This window comes from Miniopterus natalensis, chromosome 8, assembly GCF_054644295.1.
Source record: "Miniopterus natalensis isolate mMinNat1 chromosome 8, mMinNat1.hap1, whole genome shotgun sequence".
In the NCBI taxonomy this organism is placed as follows: Eukaryota; Metazoa; Chordata; class Mammalia; order Chiroptera; family Miniopteridae; genus Miniopterus; species Miniopterus natalensis.
In genome coordinates, this window is record NC_142088.1 from 36335902 (window position 1) to 36361751 (window position 25850).

Here is a 25850-nt window from a genome sequence, read left to right on the forward strand (position 1 = left end):
GTATAAAAACGTTAAAGAGATATTTATTGCTAAATTATTTGTTGCTTGGGATTTGTTGTTGTAAGAAACAGACACAGCACATCCCTGGAGCCACTGAGCTAAGCAGACGGTAGGTGCTAAGTTTCTCTCCAGCAGTCCTGCTTCTCGAGAAGAGACTTCTTAACTTGCGTTACCCCCTCGTTCTACAAAATGAGCGTGTAGGATGGCAGATGGTTCTGCCAATCAATGAATGTTATTTCTAAGGAAAACGGTTAAAGAACCTGTTGCTACTGTAATGCTTTGCCTCTAGTTCAGGCCTATAGTGTATAATCTTGGAAAATGCAGAGTTCTCTCTCTCCCTCTCTGTCTCTCTCTCATTCTCACTCTGGCTCTTGCTTTCTCTACTCTTATTATTTGGTACCTTGCCAGAGAGATTCCCCCCCTAATATTTTCCTGGGCTTGAGGGAGAAAGAATATTTTTTGCAATAGTAATTTTTAAAAATGAAGAGCAAAGTGGTTACTTTCTCAAACTCATATAGTAATTTAGGTCAGATCCTGAAAACTCATACTTCTTAACCCTAAAGACTTGATTTTTAGATTCCCTGTTTCATCGTTTGAATGCCATGGCATTCAAATGACAGGTTCAGTTGGGAGTTATCCACACGGTAGCATGCTTTATAATCAAGTGCAAGTGATAAGGTGTGGAATTCTTTCTCCCTTTTCTAAGCATCAGGGAAATAATTTCCAGCGCCAAATCTGAAGATTCAGTGTGAAAGATGATGGATACTTTTACCTCATTAAAAATAGAAGCTGGAGTGTGGAAAGGGGATATTTAATTATGACTCTTGAAATTAATTATTTACTGTATTATTAAGAAGCAATAAATTAGGAAGTAATGTAGTGGGCAAATCCATTTAAATTAAAAAAGGAAACACTTCTCAAAACTTGTAAGTGGTATTCTTATTTTTTATTTATATTGTGGAATCTCCAAATTTTACAAAATTCTCACTACTATATCTAATTTTTGATATAACATTCACATTTAAAAATCCAGAATCCAATATATTTCCAATTTGTGAAGTTCAATAAAATCTAATCATCACTAATTGTCCACATTGAAAACAGTGCCCACTCACTGCCTTTGACTACTTCTTAATCCTGCTAGGGGTTGATGGTTACCCAAGGCTCAAAATCAAGTGTGTTTCTTACCCAGCATCTATGGCCTTTGGCTTGAGGTGTACCTGGAGTGACCAGTAGGTGGCAATGTTAGCAAACAGGGCCTTGAGAGTATTGCTAGTCAGGATTTTCATAAGCCAGCCACTGGACTCAGGTGGAGATCGGGCCATGGAACTCAAGAGCCTGAGATACTTTCTTACCCTCTTAGTTATCTGTTGTGTTTGCTGACCCTATTTGCTAAATCACTTGGCAATGAATAAAAGGAGTTGTCAACATTGGAGGATAGTTGATTGGAGAAGAGTTTCTCTAATTACTAGATGTTGCTAAGAGTTATGAGGAGAGGACATGGTATGAAATAGGAACATAGCGCCTATGATAGTAACTCATCTCGATCCCCCCATATGTTCATCTTTCATGATTATATATTATTTATTATATTTCTAGCATGTTCACAAGAAGGAAGCTCTGGTTAATATGTGTTGATTACTCAAAATGTATTGATGATCATTTAGGGAATGCGGTTTGAATCAAACAGAGATAAACATACATAATAGGTTTCAAGAATAGAACAGTGTGAGTCTGTATTTATATGACAGTAAAACATGACTGATTAGTCATAAAGTTTTATATCCCATGCTTTCCATTCCCAGGCATGTGATTTCATTGGGGAAATCAAGCAGAGGAGAGAGGCCAAATCTGCATGGTCTGGTTCTTGGGTGGTCAGCCTGACAACAAAAGTGCGGAGAGAAAGTTCTGGCAGGCAGGGGAACACACCAAAAGCAGTTTGAAATGTAATGACTGTCCTAGATTCTACTGCTTCTGCAATCACCACTGAAAAGTTAATGTCTTTTTAAAAAGATGATGTACTTTTTAAAGATATTTACAGTGATGCAAAACAGTAATGCTTACAGCAACGTTGTTCTTATGGATGAAAACAAAATAATTAAGCATGGAGCATGGTACTTTTTTTTCATTTATATATACACTATTCTGCCTTTTTCAAAAAAGATACATTTTAGTCCAGATGTGAGAAACTATTAATTAAAGTGGTCCAATTGTTGTATGGATTGAAAGAAGAAACCTGTCCAAAAAGAGGACCTAAAAAATATTATCCAGAAGGAATTTGGTGATACAAACGAATTCAAGAAATTAAGCTAATTGTCACTAGACATCAAGGAAGACACAATTACTTTCAGTTTCATAGTTCTTAAGCAGCCTGTCTCAGATGTCTCATTTCCAGAACAATTTCGCTATCTTTTAGGGGAAAAAAATTAAAGCAACTTGCTTTCACTCCCTCCCTTCTTTCTCATTTGCATTCAGCTCATTCAGCTAATATGTTGTGTATCTGCTGTTGTCATTGCGTCATCTGGGTGCTTGAGCTAAAGTAACAAAAAGACAATCTTTGCCTTCAGTACCCTCTGGGCCTAGTGTAGAGGAGAGGCAAGGAGACAGTGTGCTGTGCACTGCAGGAAAGGCCGAGATGCAGTAAGCCCAGAGTACTAGGAAACACAGAGGTGAGAGCCTTAACCTGGCCCAGGGAAAAAGTGTCTAGGAGGTGACCCCTGAGTGAGAACTGGAAGGCTGGGCAAGAAGGGATTGAGGGAAGGCTGGATGGTACAGAGTCGTGTCATGTTTGGGGAACTTCAGGTAACTCAATTTGCCACGGATATAGGGTATAGGCCCAGAGTGGTGGGAGACCAAACAGGAAGGGTCTTGAAAAGCATGCAAAGAAGTTTCTTTCATATGCTGAACATGTCCTTAAATAGGCAGAGATAGTAAGAATTTGAAAAAAAGTCGGGATGAGGCAAACCTCCTCATGTAGAAGCAGATGATGTCTTAATTTACTCTCCCTCCTATACTCCCTCTGAGAGAAAGGTTGAGAAACCTTTGCTTTTAGAGCTCAGGGACAAGTTTTTTAAACCACAGAAAATATTCAATAAATATGGCTCAACGATTGGCATAAAATTATTAAAATATGTATAATAGAAACAATTATAGAAATCAAGGAATACTTTAACATCTTACATTTCTCATGAGAGCCCACAAAGTTCATATTTAATAGTCTTATAATCAAGACAGTTTTATTATCACTCACTCATGAGCATCTTTCACAGTAAAGCTATCAATTCACTTCTAAGTCCTGAGTGCATTAATTGGTTTGTCTTCCGTGCACAATTTTCTCCCTTGTATTAAAAACACATAGTATTAGGTATCTTAGGTAGATTTATTTTCCTTGCCTAAACTAGAATTCCTCAAGGGTAAGGAACTTGCCCATTTCACTTTGTTTTCACCAGAGCACCCAGGACAGTGCCTTATAGGTAGTAGATGCTCAATAATTATTTGAATGATTAAAAACAATGAACTATTAGCAACTGTGGAGTGTCAAGGCCAAGTACACTACATTGATTATAAGAGAGTATATCTATCCAAAATAATCAGGATGAGATCATTTTGAAAAAGGAGAGCTTAATTAATACACAAGGAACTCAGATTTTAAGCTCAAGCTCTGTGTCATATCTGGGAGGGAGAGTAGTGCTGTGTAAAGAGACTTGTCACCACACAAATCACTTCCTCGAGAAATCTCCATGCAGCATTAATTGCTTATTTATTATTCCCTCAGTATTTCTCTATGCTCTTTACAAAGAGATTATGTCCTAATCATTTTTGTATGCCACCTAGTGTTCAAAGTTTTGTTGAATGCATGATTCTGTGACAAATCAGTTTACATTTTGAGCTTGAGTTTTCTCTTTGCTAAAATAGGACTAACTATCCATATCTATGTCGGGGACTATCATTCAGTAATAAAAGATCTTATAATGGTGATACATTTACAGAATCTTTTCCGGGTAGAGTTGGAGTATAAATAAATGGAATTGTGGAGTAGTAAGTGAAAACTTAGAAGTGTTTGCTAGTGTGACACTTCTCTGAAATAATGTAGTGGATTTTGGAGCCAGGCTGCCTGGGTATGAATCTGGTCTCAGACATTGATTAGCTCTATGGCCTTGGGCAGTTACTTAACTTCCCTGTGCATCTGGCTTTTTCATCTGTAAAATAGAAATAATAATTATATGTACCTCACAGAGTCATTGTGCCGTCTAAATGCATTAATACAGGACTAGTGCATGAACAGCTAAGCACTCACTCAGTTCTAGCTATTATTGTGTCATTATGTTTGCATTTTATACTGCACTAGCTACTCTAACATGACTTCAATGATTTTGTTCATTTTCATATCTCCAGCGCATAGCAGAGTATATGCCCCATAGAATTCAATAAATATTTGTTGAATAAATGAAAAAAATAAATGCTTTGCACATTGTAAATGGGCATTTTCCCATGTTAATATTCCCAAGATCATCCTAAAGCCATTTAGGTCAATTTAGATAAAAGAATTCAGAAATTATAAATAACGATTGGCCGTCTTAGGTCCTATTTAGGGGGTTATCTATCCACTTCTAAGATGGGTTTATCTCAGAGAAAGTAAGAGGAGGTCAATACATAAGCTTCCTACACTCCTTATTGATAAAATGCTTTGGGTACATGCTACTTTCAATCCCAGACACCCTCTTCCAATGTTTTTTCAGATTGTGAGGCCAAAAGCTGCTTTAGGTGGTCATTATTTTGAACACCTCTGAGTCACACTCCTAATACACCTTGTTACACTGAGAACACAGAAATGATTCTTGGGCCTGGCAGCAAGAACCTTGAAGAGACAGGAAGAAGCCGGAGCACCAGTAAGGGGCAGAAAAAATGGGGAGCTGAAAATCATGTCCCCCTTTTGCCCTTGACCTTCATGGTGTTTAAAAGCCTGCATAGGTTTGGGCAGGACCTGAATTAAGAATCCACTTGCCATATTGGGAGCCATCAGAAGTTACCCCAGGTGATCTTGAGGAAAACCACTGAACCTTTTTGTCTTTATAAAAACTGAACCCGGAGGAAATCTGAATCTCCGCAGATAGTGGAATCCAGTGCTCTAATGAAAAGCTTTGTTGAGTTTGTATCCTTGATAATTATAAAGGTTCCAACCACACTCATTCTCTAGCCTTTGGACTCCTGGAAAGAAGTTTTCAAGGTTCTGGAGTATTTTGGGTTTTTTGCGTGTGTTTTTATATTGATTCTCTTCAAATAGTCAAGAAGCAAATTATAGTACTTATTAAACATCTTTGTGGAACAACAGCATGGTATAAGAGTTACGCTGAATAACTTACGTTTCTTGCCTAAGTTATTAATCTCATAGATATTTTAAAAAGCACATGAATGTGTCATGTCCCGATACCATCTCTGTTTTATTTGGTGCAGCCTGCGTTCATCTTATTCTTAACAAGGGAAAAAGGAAAAATCTTTATTAGCATCTTAACGAACAGAAACCAAGCACCTCCTTAGTCTTTTCCAAACCAGGGCCTGAAGGAGCTTGCTTGTCACCTCCCTATCTGCCTAAGAACTGCGTGGTACCATATAAAATAGTCAAGAAGAGCTAGACCCCAGAGGGAGAAAATATTATACTTGTGCTTATATATACATATTTCTAAACCAGTCATTAAACCTTTATTTGACCAGCACATACCAGGTTTGAAGAGGGGGCTGTGAAGAGAAAAACTGAAGGTGAAACATTGATTGCAAAGGAGTTTCCGTCGGGGTCACAGTGTTCTTGCCAGAAATAAGCCGCTCTGTACCGCATGTGCAACAAAGAGATTCTTTGCAGGCTGGGCCCAGAATATCAGGTTCCTTATGGATATGGTAAACAGAAAAGCACTCGGTTCTATTTTCGGGGGCAGATTAAGCAGGAGCATGATACTTAGGTCATTTCTGGAATTGGCACATGGATTCCTCATCAAATTCGACATGGGAATAAGAGAAGTGAGCTCTGCATATGACAATCACAGAAAGTATAACTTTCTTAAAAGAGGCTCCTCTTAAATTTGAGAACTTTACTTCTGTGTTTATATATTATTCCCATTAGGGTTAGGTTAGGATTAAAGATAAGGAATCAGCTCTTTTATAGCATCCAGCCTGTTTTACCTATAGTAGGTATTTTGCAAATATATTTGTTGAGCTAAAGAAGGAATGAAGTCACTCACCTTTCTACTGCCATCTTTCCATTAAGTGCGATACATAGAGCAATTCATAAGTAAAAGCTTTCCTAACACTTTGGTCTTTATGAGGGGAAAAAAAAAACCCTGAAAGACAATTTGACTATTTTATTTCTAAGTGATGGGCTGTTTGGCATTTGATATAGTAGCTTCTCCTTCCAGTGAATGTCTAGTCTTTCAAATTATTTCCATGCTATTAGGAAACAATCCTTTCATGATAGCTTTGAAGAATGGCGTGAAGTCACATCACGCATGCATTTAATGTACGTGTGGCTTTAGAATCTAACTCCTGAGAAGGTGAGGCCAATGCCCAACCGAGCGGCTTGAGAGTAGCAGCTGCGCCGTGGGCCACAGAGGAAAGCCCCACGAGGATGAGTGACAGGCAGCGGGTGGCCACGCTCTTCTCGGTGATTTTTCAAACATGTGGGCCTCATTCAAGATTTAGAGTAATAGCCAGCAGATATGTTCTAAGGTCTTACTGCATGTGCACCGTCATGCCCTAGTTAATTTCAGAGTTTTTTCTTCTTTAATTCTCAAGAGCAACAAACGTGATATATATTAAGGGTCTAATGGCTTAATATTAAAACAGAGTGGAGTTAAACTTGCAGGCAAGAAAAAGCACGTTGGAATTCTCTGCCCTGTTTTGTTCACACTAGGAACTTGAGAATGATCTTGAAGACAAAAGTGGATGCCCTGAGGTCTGCATAGAGACTTTCCCCTTGTTTCTTCCATTTGTCTGGTCCATGACTCTCCCTCCTGAATGTGAATGTACATTACTGTAAGCACTAGTTTACATAAACTAAACTTTAAGTGTGATTTAAGGGAGTTCATGATCATTTTGAATCCAACAGATTTTTGCTTTGGGCACTAACTTTAAACCTAACCCTTGATTAACAAGAGCCTCCACTTTATTCAAGCTAAGCAATAAAAATTTAAAATATAAAACAAAATTCCAGAAACGGTGGTTATTGCCAAGTGGTGTTTCCATGTGTTATGGAGCAATCAAGAGAGTAATTCATATCTTTTTTAATATCAGCATCTTGGCTCTGTTGTCAACTGCAGGGGGATACATGGATCAGATGAGGGAGAGCTGTTCAGGTTCAAAGTTTCCTTAAAGCTATCTTTCTTTTAGAGCCCTACATAGCACAGGGAAATCACTCAACCTTTCTCTGCATCTTTTCTCACCTGTAAGAAGGAAAGGTAGACACTAAGAAGGAAGTTTTAAAGTCCCACCTTTTCCACCTAAGATTAACAGGCCTCCCATAGTAACTCTTTGCCACGTGGTGCCATAGCCCCTGGTTTAAGAGCAGGGCCTCAGGGCCAGACAAATTGAGTGTAAATACCAATCTGCTGCTGAGTAGAAGGATCACTTAGTCCGATTTATTTAACCACTCTGGACTGAGTTTCCCCAGTCGTATAACAGGGAGAATTTCCCACTCCCTCCCAGGGCTGTTAAGGACAATGTGCTTGTAACTCAGCAGATGTTAAAAAAATGTTTGTTAAGTGATGAAAAGTAATCATGAAACAAGTAGTATAGAAGGAGCACATAGTTCAATTAACTGTAATTATTATTATTACTTCCTATCAGCTACTAAGTAAATGGGAATGATTTTGTTTTAAACATTCTAAGTAAACAGAAAGAGCAGATTCAGGAGACAGGAAGACATTGGTGGGAGAGCAGACTATCACCATATATGTAATACAGTAGTATTTGAGAGATTTCATTTGTAAATTCAAATTATTTCCAGTTCTAATTCTGCCATTAAAATTCACTCCCTAAGGTGGCAGCCAGGGAGGGACCTGGGTGTTCTTACACAGTCCACAGCTGTATCTCCTACATTTGGCTTAAACTGTGTCCCTCAACATCAGCTCAGCCTGCTCCTCTGGTCTCTCTGAGGTCTCAGTGGAGCTAGACTCACAAGACCATCTGCTCTCATTGCTCATGAGTCTTCTACCGGGTCTTCCCACTCCACCTGGTAGGCCCTGGCCAAGCTCACTGGCTTCCAACTCTGCAATCCAGGAAGGGGGACTTCAAGGCCCGAGCTACAGTGGCACTGTCAAGGCTACTGGGACAAGACTGTTCTCCAGACTGGTGTGGAGCATCCTGTACGGTGGCTTCTTCCAACAGTGCCAAAGGGCAGCATGGCAAGAGCTCCCTTGCTGTTCAGCTTTTCTTCAACTTACCTAACCCATCTCCTGCTCTCCATGCTCAAGTTCAGAGGTGGGCTGTCAGGAGACCCATGCAGACCATTGCACTCTGCTCTCTTTTTCCTATTTCCTCGCATTACCACAGTCCTTTACTGCCTTTTTATTGTATACGCCTCCATCTTTATGCCAACTAAGCCATGATGATCGAAAGGATCACTCTGTTACTTCTGTAAGCTTAATCCCTCAACCTTGGTTGTTGATCTGCTAATAAAGAGAATCAAAGAATCCAAAAATCTTCTCTCAAGACAACTTCTTGTTTTGTAAAAATGTTTTTTCTGCATAATCTATTTGTATGTTGGAAGCTAAATATTACCTTGGTCTTAATCTTTGTACGGCTTCAGATCTAAATTCTTATCTTCTCTGTAGAGAGATGAAAGTCAATGGATAGAGTAGATAGAAGGTCTTCTACTTGGAAAGGCAAGGGCAAAGGCACATTAGTAATTTTTTGACTGTTTCCCTGCAGTATTCCAGTTTGAAAATGCAATTTATTGGGAAATTTCCTTTTAAGAATATTATAGTCCTAGCCAGTTTGGCTCAGTGGTTAGAGCATTGGTCCTTTGACTGAAGGGTCCCTGGTTCGACTCCAGTCAAGGGCACATACCTTGGTTGTGGGCTCTCTCTCTCTCTTTCTCCCCCCATCATTCTCTCTGAAAAGCAATGGAAAAAATATCCTCAGGTGAGGATTAAAAAAATTAATTAAAAAAAAGGATATTACAGAAATATTCAGGTTATGGAAGTCTGCATAATCTTTTAAAAATACCTCCTCCATTATTTGTATATAGTTCAGAATGTGCAAAAAGTAAACCTGGCCCTACAAATTCTATACAATCATAACCATGTTGTACAGATACGCTCTCAGTGTAAACTATTTTGGTAATTTTAAGGTGCTGACACTTATCTATGCTGAACTAAGCTGTGATCAGTTTCTCTAAAAGGAGTCTTAAAACTCTATAGCTCTTTCCCGAGACTAAATGTGTTGTTTTTGATTTTGATTAAACTAATAAATGAAACAGGCTGGCTTAATCGCTAGTATTTCATGTACACATCAATGTAGATTTTAAACTAGAAAAGCAGAAAATGAAAGTATGCTTTCTTTGGCAGGCGTTTGATGTACTTGGAAGAGTTGAAGCTTACCTTAAGCTCCTTAAGTCAGAGGGCTTAAGTCTGCCTGTCTTGGCAGCGAGGCATGAGGAATTACACGGGGAAATTAAAGGCTGCACAGCTGATGCTTTGCAAAAGGGACAAGCCTTAATCAGCCAAGTAGACTCCTGCAGGTGAGTCAAGTCTATCTCTTCCTCAGTGTAACAAGCTTTTTCACAGTTTCCAAAACTTGTTAAAAAAATAAGTTGCATATTTTTTTCTGCTTCTGCTGCTTTGCTACATTATGACATGGCTTAGAAGGATCTATTGAATTTTGGTCAACAGTGATTCTGAACACAGCATTGCACAGCCAGAAGTGAGGCCATATTCTGAGCCTGAAGACCTAAAGAGGCTAAAGCTCTCAATGAGTTTCTAAGGAGAGGAGAGGGAAAGGACAAAAGAAGAAACAGCTTTAGTTCTTAATGCTTTTCACATCCTCTATGGGGTTTCTTCCCTTTTTGTTCATGAGCCTGGAATCTACCCTGTTTCTTTTTTTCCTTTCTGGAAAAAAAGGACCAAAATTTCCTTTCATCGATGACTTTGGTGGCTCACCAAAGCAAAACCCCCCAAATAAAAGGTGACATTGTTAATACTAATAATGGCTCACATTTATCGAGAGCCCACCATGTGCCAGGCACTGTGCCAAGATCCTTAGGAACAGTATCTCATCCTCAGCAATTCTACAAGGCACATACTATTCACGTATCACTTTTACAAGTAATCGAGACACAGAGAGGTTAAGTAACTTGTAAAAGGTCACACAGCCAGTTAGTGGCAGATCCAGAATTTGAATCCAAGTTAATGGGCCCTAGACCCCATGATATTCCCCAGTGTGCTAGGCAAGGCAGGTTGTTTTTATGAGCACATTTGGTGAGTGTATCAATGTGAGTGAGCCTCGAGTTGAGTGGGAATTGAGGAGAAAGAAAGAACTTGAGAAACAAAGAGAACGAAGTGGGAAAGTATGAGAAAGAACAAATTAGAAGACAAAAGAGATGGTTGAGCAGATGATGGTATAGATATTAACTAGGAAGAAATAAAGGCAGGGCTTTCATTTGACAGAGACAAAAAGATTTGTTCCAGTTGGTTAAGTCCAATTTTTTTTATCTTCCATAGCCACAATCTCCATGGAACTCAAAAACATTCAATTTTAGGAACAATGAGATAGGTGGAATGTGGTAAAATGATTCTATTTCTGTTTTTGTTCTGCTCTCTGTCAGATGTGTTTAAACGTGTTGATTTGGTAAGTTTGAGTTCAGGGAATTTTCCTCCCAGGAGACAGTGTGAATCTGGACAGAGATATTTAACCAGGGTTTGTGATTACCACAATAGTAACTATAAACAGTAAAGTTTTTTTACTTTAGGTCCATGCCATATGCATCAAGTAAAGTATATACTCACTTCCAGGAGCCTCAGTGTGCCCATGTCTGGCCCCAAAATGTGATTCAAGAGCTCCTTTCTTCCCCTTCCCTGATGACGATGAACTTTTCCAGAATGTATAAAAGAAGATACCCTATGGGGTGGCACAGACACTTGTTTTGCCTGGACTTGGGGTACATGTTGGACACTGATTTGAGTCATGAGTCATATGTGACTGGATTAAGTAGTGAGGTCTCCAGTTATAACTGGGGAATCGCCCCATGTCAGTTTAGCAGGTGGGTCTCTAAGCAGACAGATATTATTTCTCTGTTCAGGCTACTCTTTGCTTATAGTGCTTTCCCTGGCCTTGGGTAGTCTCCTTTCACACACAGGTAGATCTGGAGGTAGCCAAAGCCCCTCCCCAGATCTCTGGAGACCTGTCTCTAATATGATGTCCCAGATATTCTAGGTGCCTTGGCCTCCCTGAAGTCTGATCTCTGTCCCCTCACCTCAGAAAGACCTCTGGGCTCTGTTTGGGTTCTACCAGCTTTAATCTAGAAATTACTTTCCAGGCAATAAACTGATGCATTTGTGAGCTCACCTCATTAGTTTCCATTCTCTCAGGGATCACTGTCCTGTGCTATCTGCTGTCCAATATCTGAGAACCACTGTTTACATATTTTGTTTCTTTTCTAGTCGTTTAAGGTGTGAGGGCAAATCCAGTCCCTACTTCTTGGCCAGAAACCGAAATTCCCTATTCAGTTTGATGCTTAACTCCTGAAGTTGGAAAGCTGGTCATAATTTATTACTGCTAAACTTGATCCTGTTTGCTCTAATCAGTAATGCTTTATTTTCAATACTTAAACATAAGAGAAGTGGTTTAATTTTATGTTACATTCTCTCATCAGGATGTTAGTGACTGGTTTTGGCCATGTTTATTTACTTAGCTAGTCTCATTCTTTTTCCCTTCTTTGATCTTTCTAGTATATATATATATAATTTTTTTTTCAAAGAGTGTCTATAGATACTTCAGGCTGCAGATTGAACCTTAATAGAAAAAGCAATAGTAGGGACCATTTCAAGAAACTTTAATTAATGGTTAGGTAACTGGATTTTAAAAAATAATTCATAGTATGGATTCTGTTAATGTCTTGGATATATGAGCTTCTGTAGTAGTTCCAAGGTGTTTGGTTGTCCTGAGATTTCACAATATTTTACAAATGAATACTATTTCCATTTTTGCAGGAGGAACTGAAAGGTAAAGTAAAATTGATACTTGGCAAGGACAGTTTTGATTCAGAAGGTAGATGCAGAATAGAAAGCCATTAAAAGCTAAATTGAAATGCATTAGAATCTCAGCTGCAAACTAGAGCCGCATGTAGCTCCTGACCTCCATCCCAGGCATTCCACTGGGGACGTGCTTCCCCTCCTCATCTGATGATTTATCTGTCCAATGACCGGAGCCACCGTCACAGGGAAGAAGCAGAACCTAAGAAGGAGTGTTCAAGTTGCAGTCCCTGCTGGAGGGAAGTAGAGCCTAGATCAGTGGCAATGGGAATAAGTGTTAATTTCGACAGCATGAAGCCCATGTTATTGAACATCACAGTGGCTTCCTGGGCTTCTGAATGACAGCCACACCACAAGGACACAAATCACCGAGGTTCCTAGTACCAGACATTTGAAAATGGGTGTAGATAAAAAAACTTAAGACAGCGTCAAAGGGGTTTATTTCATGCATTTTGAGGGCCAAAGCAATGCCATGACTTTTAAACCTAACTTCTGTGACCCTCAGTTTCCTCATCTGTAAAATGGAGATACACATTTCATAGAGGGTTGGGTGGTGGTGTTTTTTATCCCCACCTGAGGATATGTTTATTGATTTATTGATTTTAGAGAGAGAGGAAGAGAAAGAGAGAGAAGGAGAGAAACACTGATGTGAGAAACATCGATCAGTTGCCTCCCGTACATGCCCCGATGAGGGATGGAACCCACAACCTAGGTATGTGCCCTGATCAGGAATAGAACTTGCAGCCTTTTGGTGCACAGGACAACACTCCAGCCAACTGAGCCACCAGGCCAGGGCATTTTTCTGTTTGTTTGTGTGGGGTTTTTTAAAATCAAATGAGGTAACACCATTCTTGGCACATAGAGTGCCCAATAAACTGGTTCACTTATATTTTTTATCTTCTATACAAAGAGCTTTGAAAGCTCATAAATACTAAGTCACATGGTTGTTTCAAATGATTACAATAGAGTCAGCAACACCAAATCATATTCATTTTCACTAACTGGGGAAGGTTATATTTTAAATAGGAAAGATAAACATTTATCTTAAGGTAATAAAAGGCAGAATTTAGTATTGGGGCAGGTAGGAATTTCAGATCTGATTTTTTTTTTCCTGTTAATAAAAAAAAAAATAGGACCTCAGAAGTTCACATTGATCTGAGAGTAAGCTTCCCAGTAAACCTGAGACCTTTGTCATTATTCTGTGATTACTACCTTATTAGGAACAGGCCCACACTGTTTCTCTATCCTGGAATCAAATACCTTTGAAGTTGGAGCAGCCTCACAAAAGACATAATAGATATTTAAGTGTTTACATGCCTTTTTTATTTCTTCCCTATAATCCAGTGATAATTCTGAGCCCTTAAATAGCTTATTATCTTTGCAGAGTATATCTGTCACAATCTAAATACACTTTAATTTGAAAGGCATTTTCGCACATTGATTTGCACTTAATTCTGATGTAAGCTATCTATAATAGTATGTGATAATAGCCAAGCTTAGACTGACGGCAAAGTTTAAAGCTCTAGCTCCTGGCCCTCCCTCCTCACCTCTTTCTAGGCCTTCCTTGGCATCGCCTTTGAGCACTGAATCTAAAGATAGACAAGCAGGATTCTGCACGTATTAAGCCACAGGAAGCTGTAGTAATGGGAAATGTGGGTTCAGAGACCTTGTATGAGGGTGACGTTTTCCGTAATTAGACAATAATGAGGGATCTTTTTGTTGATCAGTGTACCTACCAGTTCAGAACTCAAAAACGTGTAAACACCCAGCAAAACCAGGCCACCTTGTCAGATATACCTTGTGAGATATTCATTTGCCTTTTTCTGTTTACTAAAATTAACTGAAGATTTACAAGTAAATTTGCTTCAGTATTGACTCAATTTTTATCCCTGCAGAAAAGGCTGTACCATTTTTCATCCCACCTTGTTGTGGTGAATTTAAGCTGTCAACATAAGAAACATCCAAACCTGTAGAGAATTTTTATAAGAGTTTATGTGAGCCAAACGGATGACATATGCTGGGGAGCAAGGTCTCAAATGCTCCCAAGAATAATAGTTGACAGTTTCTTGTATGCATTTGGAATTAAGGAGGGAACATAAAGAAAACTGCATGAGTGTAGGAGAGAGCAAAGCAGGGGTTGAATTACAGATTAGTTAAGATTATGTGCTCTCGCCCGGCCGGCCGTGGCTCAGCGGTTGAGCATCGACCTAGGATCCAGGAGATCGGGGTTCGATTGCCAGTCCGGGCACATGCCCGGGTTGTGGGCTAAGCAGCCGATCAATGACTTTCTCATCATTGATGTTTCTCTCTCTCTCTCTCTCCCCCTCCTTTCCTCTCTCTGAAATCAATAAAAATATGTTTTTTAAAGAAAGATTATGTGCTCTAAGAAAGATTATGTCTTAGAACAAGGGGTCTGAAAGGATGGTTTATAAATTAGAAGGAGGGGTCTGAAAAGAGATATCTCAAAGTTGTGTTAACCTAGATGCACAGAAACAATGGACAGGGCTTGCTTAAAGCAAAGATAAACCTTTTACTAAAGAAGTTATAGGCCTGGGCGTGACTACCCACCATGACCTGCCCAGTTAGGAATTTATGATCCACTCACTCTGTGAGGTTACTTTCCATAAAACCCCTTTTCTGTCCACAAAGTGTATAAAAATACCTCATCCTCAATGAATATTTTGCTTTGGTATAACTTTAACTGCTGTCTGTTTTGATCTAACACTTATTATTACTTTCTCAATGTTAGTTCTTCATACTTTCATATTTTTCAGAGAAATAAAAACAGGAGTTAATTGGGATTTTGCATTCTCTTTCCATGATTTTCATTTATGTTGGTTAGCACTACTTCCCTTGGGTGATATTGTGGATGATTATGAACTTAGACACAACATGGTCTATTTATTTATTCCAAAAATATTATTGAGCATCTTTTGTAAACCAGGTGCTCCCAAGCATAATGTCATGATAGGCAAAGCATCTGCTCTGATGCTGCTTATATGCTGGTGGGAAGGAGCAGTCAACCACCAGATGGATCCCTAGGTAATATGCTCTTATGCAGCAGTGAGTACTACGGAAAAATAGAAAAGTGAACTGGGATAGAGAGTGCCAGGAGGGAAGGGACCGCTTTGACACTGTGGACGGGGAAGGGAGGATTCTTTAGGAGAAAGAACTACCATGAGATAGCCGGCGGGGGGAGGTGGAGACGTGGGTGACAGGGGGTAGGGGGTGGGGCGCAAGGTGGGGTTAAAGAGTCAGATGGAAGTGAGACTGTTCAAATGGTCATTGGAAGAATGGCAAACGCTTGTATACTTTCTACACATTAACTAATTTAATCCTCAAAAGCACCCTGTGATATTAGTGCTCCTGTGATTATCGCCCGTTTTGCCGACAAGGACACTAGGGCGCTGAGAGGTTCGGTAACCTGCCCTAGCACCCGCCACATGGCAGTAAGAGGGAGAGGGCTGGATGCAGGTCTGCACCCGGTTAGGTTGCTACTTCTCTGTCTGCTTACTCCTTTCATTCAACTTCAATCAATAACAGGAAGCCTGGCCACTTAGTGAACATGGATTCTTTTTTATTCTAGAGCGCTTAAAATGTACTTCATCTGTCTTCTAGTTTCAAGTCAACCTTCCCCAGAAAGGTTTTCTTTCTTTCAATTTAAAAATGTATCGAATGTGCCTTTAAGTTCCTAATATGACATACCAGCATCAGGCATCAAGGGCAGTCAAATATACATATAAGCCTGGGGTGGAACCTCCGGAACCTTACTCACAGCCCGTCAGGAAGGATGCATCAAGGGAGTGTGCTCTAGGCACGAGGAAGCCATGGGGACAGTGGGTGCCGGGGCCACAGTTTTCAGAGAAGGGAGACGCATTCCCAAGGCCCTGATCGGGACAGGACAAGTGAAGGAGTGCGAGTTGAGAGGCCGTTGTTGAATTTCATGTCTGGAAGGGACGGAAGTCCCCAGTGTCCAGCTAAGAGGAACAGAGCCAGTATGTACACACCATACTTCTTGAATTCCTTTGTGTTGGTCAGCTCGGTCTCGTGGCTGCACCTTTCCTTCTGTGATGTTCTGCATCATCCCTTAGCTGTTTGACTAGTGATGGTGCCATTTCCTCATCCAGACCATGAAACCACTTTGTAGGGCTGTGGGAGACCTCTCTTATGTTCCTCATCTTAGTACTTATATATTAGGTGACTCGATTTGAAATGTCAAGGGACTTGGTATGGCATCAAAGGAAAGCCTCTATCACAGTAAAAATATTTTTAAAGATCTTGAGTGGAAAACAAGCAAAAACATTCCCCATCTTCTAACAAAAAACCCCCAAAGAAATAAAAACAGAAATTTCTTTTGCCTAATAGAGTCATTTATAGTTGCATTTTATAGGAATTCCGCTGAGCATTTGAGAACTTAAAATAGCTATTTTTAAAAAAAGTTCTATGATGCATTTAGATGGTAAATGTCAGATACTGAAATTTAGGAAATTACAATGTTGAGTTCTTACGACAGTGTTAACTCAGCTACTTTCCAAATATTTTCATGTCTATATTAAGTTGTTCTTTTCAGAGGTTGAGTAAATGTCATAACTGCAATCTGGGCCTGTTAACATGGCCCAGGCTTTCATAATTCTGAAACTCTCCGTCTGAAGGGCACCCAAGGCTCGCACTTTCTATTGGGCGGGGTGGGAACCGGGTGGTAGGGGGCAAGGGAGGGAAAAGGGGGGGAACATCTGTAATACTCTCAACAATAAAGATAAAAAAATCTAGAGTAACTAGATTAGGTTCTTGTGAAATATCTAGGAGCCCCTCAGTACAATTTGAACTTATTTGTTTATGATGGTGATGATGTGATGTGAAATAGCCAGGACCCCAGAGTAAGAAGGTCTGGAACTATAGTCTGCAGAAGAAGCCTGGCTAGAGGGGCAGGACAGAAATCTCTGCCTTGGGTCACTGAGGGGTTTAAGGAGAAAAGAACACAGAAAAGAGAGAGATGAGTGACATATTTATGAATATAATGCCCCATCACCATTCTGTTTCCAATAGTGCTAATCTGAAAACCACCTAAATATTCCCAGAAAATAGGTAACTGTTTCAATCTTTGAAGGGCAAGCACATCATGAAATATTCTAAGCCTACATCAAAGTAGTGTTTTCTGAAGAATATTTAGACACTGAGAATCCTCACAACAGAATGTGAAGCAAGTAAAAGTCAGATCCAAGTTGTATATCTGACCTCACATTGACTTCGGAGGGGACAGAGAGAGTAAAGGGCTGCAAACAGAGAAACTGTTTGGAAGGCACCACATTAAAATCTATTTTTGTATTTTCCCAATTATCTCAAATGAGAATATTTGCCTGTTTAGTTTATGCTGTGCCCTTTTTATCTGAAGACTTATGTCATCAAGCATGGAAAATTTTTAGCACTTATGTCTTTAAATATCAATTTTTCTGCTGTCCTTTCCTCTTCTGTAACTCCTAGCAGGCTGTCGCAGCTTCTCTGTCTTTTGGGTCTCTGAACTCTTTCATACATTTTCCATTCCTTTAGCTCTGCACGCTGTGTTCTCACTGAATCCCTCAGACTGATTTTCTCTTTTGTGAATTTTCCCTTTGTTCACACCCATTAATTTTTTTTTTTTTTTTTTTTAGTTTTCATAACTATGTTTTTTCATTTTTAGGATTTCTAACTCACTGAATGTTTTTGTTTCAGGGTTTCTTGTTCTGTTATTATGGGTATTGGGTTTTCCTTTCTCTCTTTGATGAGCTCAGATGTGTGTGTGTAAAGTCATTTTCAGGTTGCTCTACTTATTTTCATTTTTGATAGAGTGCATTTATCTCTTGATTGTTTAGTGTCTTTTCTTAGGATGAATTTTCCTTGTGGGGTTTGAAATTTTAGATTGCACTCGCATCTGGAGAGGGAAGGGTTTGTTTTTTGGCTTTATTTTCGTTGTATTGTTCTTTTCTCTTTGTTGTTTTATCCTTAACAGCTTTGCAGTGACTTCCCCCTGAACTCATAGGGTCCCCAGTCCAGACTCAGTCTTCTGGTCTTCAATCAGCGTCGCATTAGCTCCGAATGAGTCACAGTGGCCCTGAGGTGCATTCTGAAATTCACGTGGGGTCAAGGGTAGTTCCTGATTGCCCCATGTATCTGATTTCTTTGCCCCAATAGCACTTAGCTACAGTCTTTTTCAACCTTTTTTTACAAGGAGGGAGAACCCCATCCCTGTTACTTATTTCAGGTAGAATCCTAGCTATGGTGGCCTTCTGGTAGGTCTCTGTGGCCTCATAGGAATGGAATTCATGGCCATCTCTGCAGGCATCTGTGCCAGAACCAGGGGATCTGTGGCTTCAGCCCCATTCACTGCTTTCTGTTTCTTCATCAGTATGTGCATATTAAAGGGGTGTGTGTGTGTGTGTGTGTGTGTGTGTGTAACATTTGTTTGGTAGGGAGGGATTCTTAATGTGTATAACTTAAGTCAGAAAAAAATTTAAAAACATACATTTCACTTCTACAGTACGAATGGCAGTTTTTCAAAGCAGATAAGAGAACTAGAGAATGGCTGTTGTTTTCTCCAAAATACAGAAGTTTATAAACATGAAGGGACACTGTTTGGGTCCCTGTCAGAGAAGCAGCAAGTTAAAGATAAGGAAGGTCTATTTTTTCCATTTTCAAAGTATAATTTGTCCATGGACAAGAAGAAAAATGTGATCAGCTGATGCCTTCTGATGAGAGAGAGTGAGCTGTCAGGCGCTTACCATCTGGTCCAGCTCCTTATCCAGATGGGCTGCCAATGGTAATTTATGAAAGGTTTAAAAGCAACGTGCCGTCCTCCGGAAAGAATCATTAGGACACATTAACATTGGGATTTGCTCCCCTCCCCGGCCCCGATTTGTGACAGATGCAAAGATAGGGCAACTGCTTCCATACAGCAAATAGAACAGTCTATTTTTGAGCCAGAAGTCAATATGTCTCTGCTCTTTGGGAAACAAAAGATCAATCATTTTTCTTCTCCCACTCCTCTCTTCTATTGCCTCAATGAGCAAGGGAGAAAAAGCTCCCGTGATGGAGTTTCTAACAAATGTCTGAACGAACATTCACAGTCTGTTATTTCTGAGTATCTGTGATGCTTGGAGAAGTCAAAGTCAACATCAGGAATAATCTGATGACCCTCACACTCACATACAGACAGGTACCATCTAATCCATCCTTATAGAGAGAGCTCAAAGATCAGCCAGTATTTCCAATGAAACCTCAGAGCCACAGACCCTTGTACCTAGGAATCTAGTCCACCGCCAGCCCCTCTCCCACCCAGTGAAGCAGCACATGAGCAGCGTGGCTGCAGAATCAGAACAAAGTGACAGGGCCCTTCTCTCAACAAATTTCTGTCATTCATTCTTAGCTCTAATCCCATCATTTATTTAATAGGATTGTGAAATAACAGGACTTGATCCTGGGTGACTGATGGAAATCTATTCATTTATTTTCAGCTCATGTAAGAATTGCTGGCAGAGAGTGAGGTCATATTTGTCCTTTGATCAAACCATCTGCTTTACAGGCTCTGAGAACATGAACATTGCCAGTGTGCATGCTATACATGTTTTAAAATGTTTGGAGTGGGTTCAAAGGAAAAGTGTGGAATCAATGTATACAGTTTTTAACTAAAAATGATGGGATCAGGGCGGGTTGTAACCTGCAGAGTAGATTTTCACTAAGAGGCATGGAGAGGGAGTGGCGCTGGGGTTAGGAGCGTGACGGATATATTCCAACTGGGAATCGGGAAGGGAATATTAACGCCAGACAGACAGAGATGATCTAGCTGAGGATGTCGAGAGAGGAAACTAGGAGCCGGCCAGGGTGAACAGGATAATGGAGAATTTTTCTTGCCGAGAAAGCCACAGTGAGAGCAGCGCACACAATGGGCAGGCCGTAGTGCCCAGGGAAACAAGGCAGTTCAGCCTGGCCCCCTGAGGCTTTCAGTAGAGGAGGGAAGTGCCAGTCCACCTGACTGGAAATGCTAAACCATCAAGGAAGAAATTGGGCCGTCTTCAGATGGCCAAAAACTTCTATAAGTGGCAAAGGGCAAAGCTGCCACTGTTTGGAAACCGTTACTAGTGGCATTTTTATACAGCGACTATCTGTGCATGTGTTCTTGTTTCTTAAATCTGTCTTCTCTTCCCTCAAATATTGATCAAGGTGTATTTTATTTCATTTGAAAACATTAACTAACCTACTACTTACAGGGCTATGTGCTCAGGGCTGAACAGATATATGACTGAAAAGAATGTTGCCCTTTCCCTTAAAGAATTCACAATGCAATCGATATTCACAGTAAGGCACAAATCACCGCATAATGAGGCCAAATCTCCTAGGTCATTGAAAAATTGAAAAGGAATGGTCCTTCTAAAGACAGAAAGAGAGGGGTCCTGTTTGATTTATCAAAATTAAAATTGTAAGTGACTAAAGAGCATTATTTTTACGAAAAGAATGCTCTTTTCCCCGTTTCCTTTCTCAGGGCTGGTACCATGCCCCTCTAGTGGCCACGGCGGAAACGACAGACAGACTTAGAGAAGCCCCTGGAAACGAAACCGGGAGCGTGCCAGCCAGGCTAACCCTGCTCCCATCACTCAACTTCAGGGGCAGGGAAATTTCAGAGGAAGAATGCCCCCGCTCCTCTATCATGTGTCACAGACCCAGAAAAGGTCCTGCGAGGTGGTAAAGGGTGTGGACTCAGATCAGATAAATAGTTTCAAATCCCAGCTCAGCCACTTAATTGTGACCTGGGCAAGTTACTGAGCTTTTTTTGTTCCTTAGTCTGCTCATCTGCAAAATGGAGATAAGAGTTATACACAGATCATAGGTTAAGTATGAGAATTAGAAAAGGGATGGCTTAAAACATTAAAAATGGTGACTTGTCACAGGAAAGACTGGATCATTGTGTTTAGAAGATGATTACCCATTTATTTCACAAAAGCTGTTCTCTGTACCATCTTTCTACAGTGCGCATTTACTTCTGCTTTGTTGCGTATCTTTATCGTTCCAAGTTTGAATGTACTATAGAAAACTTGGAAGCTACAAGATATTGGACAATTGGGCTTTTAAATGCTTTTCTAGCATATAATATCTCAAAGTCTAAAACCTAGTTAACCTGGCTGGGTGTGGCTCAGCGGTTGAGCATCGACCTAGGATCCAGGCGATCGGGGTTCGATTCCCGGTCAGGGCACATGCCCGGGTTGCGGGCTCGATCCCCAGCAGGGGGCGTGCAGGAGGCAGCCGATCAATGACTCTCATCATTGATGCTTCTATCTCTCTCTCCCTCTCCTTTTCTCTCTGAAATTAATAAAGACATTTTATTATTTTTATTTATTTATTTATTTTGTTTAAAATATTACAGATGTCCCTTTTTCTCCCCAATGACCCGTTCCATCCCGTCCCACCCCCCTCCTCAGTGCCTCTTTCCACCATTGTCCATGTCCTTGGGTTATGCATATCTGCATATAAATTCTTTGGTTACTCTCTCCCCCTCCACCCACCAGCCCTCCTCCATCCCTCTGACATTCATCAGTCTGATCCACGCTTCCATGTCATTGAATTTATTCTCTTCATCATTTTATTAAGTTCTTTAGATTCCACGTATAAGCGAGATCATGTGATGTTTGTCTTTCTCTGCCTGGCTTATTTCACTTAGCATAATTTTCTCCAGGTCCATCCATACTGTCCCAAAGGCAATAAAGACATATTTTTTTTTAAAAAGTAAAACCTAGTTAAAGTATGATTGGCATTACCAGTACACTGCTTTTACAGAACTTGTCAATTTAAGTATCATAGGAATTATTTCTAAAACTCTCCTGATTTCTTGATTAACCTCTTCGCTGTCTCTGAGTTACTGACAATACAAAACTAATTGTTTTAAGTATAATGCCTGTGGAGCATTACGTGTCAGGAATAAGGTCCCCCCTAATTAAACTTCCCTGGGACTTGAGTGGCACCCACAGTATGCACTTGAATCCCATGCACTTTGGATTCTCCAGCTGCTGATGAACTCTCACCTCTTCAGCTGCCTCCTTGTCATTCCTGTGAAGTTGCTTTACCTCTCAGTCCTTCAGGATCTTGCCCTCATTTCATTACTAATTAAATTCATTTTTACAGAGTCATTAATTATTTGAGGTAAAACTACTGAAATCTGTACCTCATTCCAAGATCTTTTTTTTTCAACTCTGGGTAATTAAATTTAAGAGTTATTATGTTAATCTTTATTAGTATTTGAGGTAAATGATTGACGGGAAACTGAAGCCATCAGCTTCTTACATAGGAGGAGAGGCTCTGTTTTAGGATTAGGTTGAAAAGTTAACGAGTTTTCATTTCATCAGCAATGTTCTTTCATTGTCCTGCATTGCTGGCAGTCCCAAGTTGGAAATGACTAGGAAACTTGCTGATCTATCTTTAGACTGGAGCAAATGGGGTCTAACTCTAAGCTCATTTGTCGTTTTAAAGGCATTTTCATTTTATGAGCTCTCATGTCACTTTCCTGTTTCTCATGAGGCCATCACAGGTGAATAATGACAGTGTGAGGCTGGGTTTCTTTTTTATGAACAAGTACATTAGATTCCTAATTGTTGGTGATGACTTGTTTTTCTTCTAATGAATGCAGCCTTGAGCATTCATAATCATCGAGAACCAGGTCCTTAGTGTTACATCAATATTGTACCCTATTGGATTAGTAAATGTTTCGTTAATTGGCTGATCCACATTTCTATTCAAAGAGCTCCTTTAGATAAATGAAGCTTTAAAATAACACCCCCAGGAAAACTCTTGGCAAATGCACTGTGCTTTTTGCCATAAGGTCTTTAAAATATCTTAGAGAAATATTAAAAAGTAAACCTTGAGAGAAGAAGATTAGACCTGGCTTGTAAAACCCATAACTCATCTTTCCCCTCAGGACTGACTGACTTAAACAAAGGAACATAATTTGGTTTTGCTCTTTGCTGTACTAAGGCGATAGCTACTTAAACTTCGATTATCCTAAAGCCTGAAGCTTGATAACGTTTATTAACTCTCTTATGAAAGAGCAAATCTATTTTCAAATTCTCCCTGTTCCTGGGGCATCTAAATGGAGGTGGGATGAACTAACAGCTGGCTTGTTCCTTTCAGCTCCCGGGTGACCGGCGTCCATGAGGTGATGGGATCCATTCAGAGACGCGTGGATCATCTCACAGGGCAGTGTTCGGCGCACAAGGAATTTGCTCTTAAGAAACAACAGTTAGCAGCCTCAGTGGAGGGCTTCCTGAGGAAGGTAGTTTCATAAAATGTGTCCTCCTTAAGCTACTCTTTAGATGAACACCTTATTGTGATAGAAGATGATGTGGCAATTTCAGCATGTGGGCCTCGGGAGAACAGGGGAGTGTCTCCTTAGGCCTCTCTCATGGTCCATGTTAGGTTTTACAATGGAACAGAATAGACTTGCAATTCACTATTGCTCATCAATCATCCCTGCCTCAGGCTGCCAAAACTATATATGTAACGCTACTTGCCACCCATCCCTGAACACATATACACAAAGGCAGTCCTCACTGTGTGCAGAACTGTGTTAACAGAACCATGTGCATACTTTGATGGTGTCCTTGATTTACATGATTTTCTGCATGGTTCCAATATGCACAAGTTTTAGTTAACATGATACCCATACAGCATGAGGACATTTGACAGATACCAAAAATGATGAGTTAGGGGTTCCAGGAATAAGTTGCCATTATCATATTTTATTGAACGAGGCCAGTGCAATGGACTTGGTCATTCTGAATGCAAGCACACATGTGGAAACCTTCTCTGCAGAGTGAATAGAATGACTTGGTGTGGGAGAATTTTATTTTCTGTTCTCAAAGGGGAATAAACCAGGCAGCTACTATTTGACTAAATAAAAAATTACCTACCTGTAGGTGGGATATGTAGCAAAAACTAGTAATATCTCAATGACATTAATGCTAATGAACCTCGTGTCAAATTATTAACGATACTTTCATTTAATACAGTGGATTTATGTGCCTGACTTAACCACGTAGAATTAGTAGACTTCACAGGAAAGGTTACTAGATAACCATGTCTCTATTTAAAATGCCTCCCCACCTGTTTTTGGTCCAGAACTTGGGAATTTGAGTCTTGTTCTGATGCCGGAGTCCAGGGAGATTCCAAATACGGCGGCAGCTGTGAAGCCACATTCCCTAGAGCCTGAGAGTCAAGCTGATTTGGTGGTGGCGGAAAACACTGTAGGAACTCACACAGCTGTTGCTATTGTCTTCCTGCCAGCTCAGACCCAGTTTGACCTGGGATGTATGGACTCCGGTTAGAGCCTGGGATGAAGGCAGTAACTTGAATGGAATAGAACCTTTAAAAGTCACTTTATTCATTGATCCATGTGTACCGAGGAACAAATATAGTCTTTTACATTCATCAATTAAATTGCCAAAGTGTGTTCCTGTGTTTTATTATCACATGTACAAGGTTTGGTGCTGGCTGCCTCTGTGTCCCCCAGCCCTAAAAATAGCAACCCATAAGGTGATCTAATACCCATGCTCCAGATCTCTACTTCAAAATGTGCCTGTAAATTGCGCCCATGCAACCTACAGTGGGTGATTGTGAGTTAATTAACCAGACACATTCATCTCTGCTGATGTGTTGGCAAGTACATTATCTTGTCTAGATAATACAGATAATAAATTCTTAGAGGACATGGATGATTTCTTTTCTCTCATTGCTGCTAATGAAAACTTTTTAAACATATGCCCTCTATTGGTGGGTCAGTAGTATTATCTCATATGAAGAGCAGCATTACTAATTTAAATATGAAATTCTAAAATATTTAAAACTCTTTTTAGAATAATATTGATATACATTAAGGTATAGTGGGAATGGAGAGAGTAATGTTTACCTTCTCTATGCAAATGGATACATACATGCAAATACATATTACTAAGGCTGCATTATGCTCTTTTATTCTAAAGGTGGAAATGTTAATTCAGGAAATCAGTCCAGTATTTTCCAATGCAATGGATGTCGGTTCCAGCCTTTCTGAGTCAGAGAAGATTTTGAGTAAATATTTGGAACTAGATATCCAAGTTAAGGTAAATGCAATAAGAATCATTATCATGGTCATGATTTTGTAAAGATGATTTCTTTGTATCTGTAGCTATAAAACTTACTCCTAGTTGCCCTGAGGGTTGCAGTTCTAAATTAATATTGTGGCAACTGATGACTTAAAAACTTCTACTCTTATGTGTATCTAACTATTTATATTTATATGTGCATTTACTCGGGGGTGGGGGGGAGCTCACTGAAGCTCAGCATTCTAACCTGGTATGAAACACTCATTTGGCCCCTTTTTCTGGCCTGAGAGATGTTAGCAACTCCTTTTGGGGCACCAGAGGAGGCAACGAGAGTGCTTTTATAAGACTATTTGTGATTTTCTGCTAGAGTAAGTTACAAAAGAAAATTACTAGAAGCAACATGTGTTAATACAAGATTCCAGGAGACAAATCTTGTTTGCACACTAAGCCTTCAGAGACAGAAATTGCCCTCCTCTCCCTAGCACCTTCCCTAACTCCCTTTTACCCCTTTCACATG

General features: G+C 40.0%; 1 protein-coding gene across 1 annotated transcript in view; it reads left to right on the forward strand.

Annotated features, from left to right (window-relative positions):
- The window catches only part of CCDC141 (coiled-coil domain containing 141), a 153776-nt gene that overhangs the window by 82445 nt on the left and 45481 nt on the right, over nt 1-25850 (forward strand). The window contains exons 8-10 of the mRNA XM_016210723.2: nt 9555-9727; nt 23385-23526; nt 25232-25351. Of these exons, the coding sequence (XP_016066209.2) occupies nt 9555-9727; nt 23385-23526; nt 25232-25351 (435 nt within the window). The remainder of the gene's footprint in view (nt 1-9554; nt 9728-23384; nt 23527-25231; nt 25352-25850) is intronic.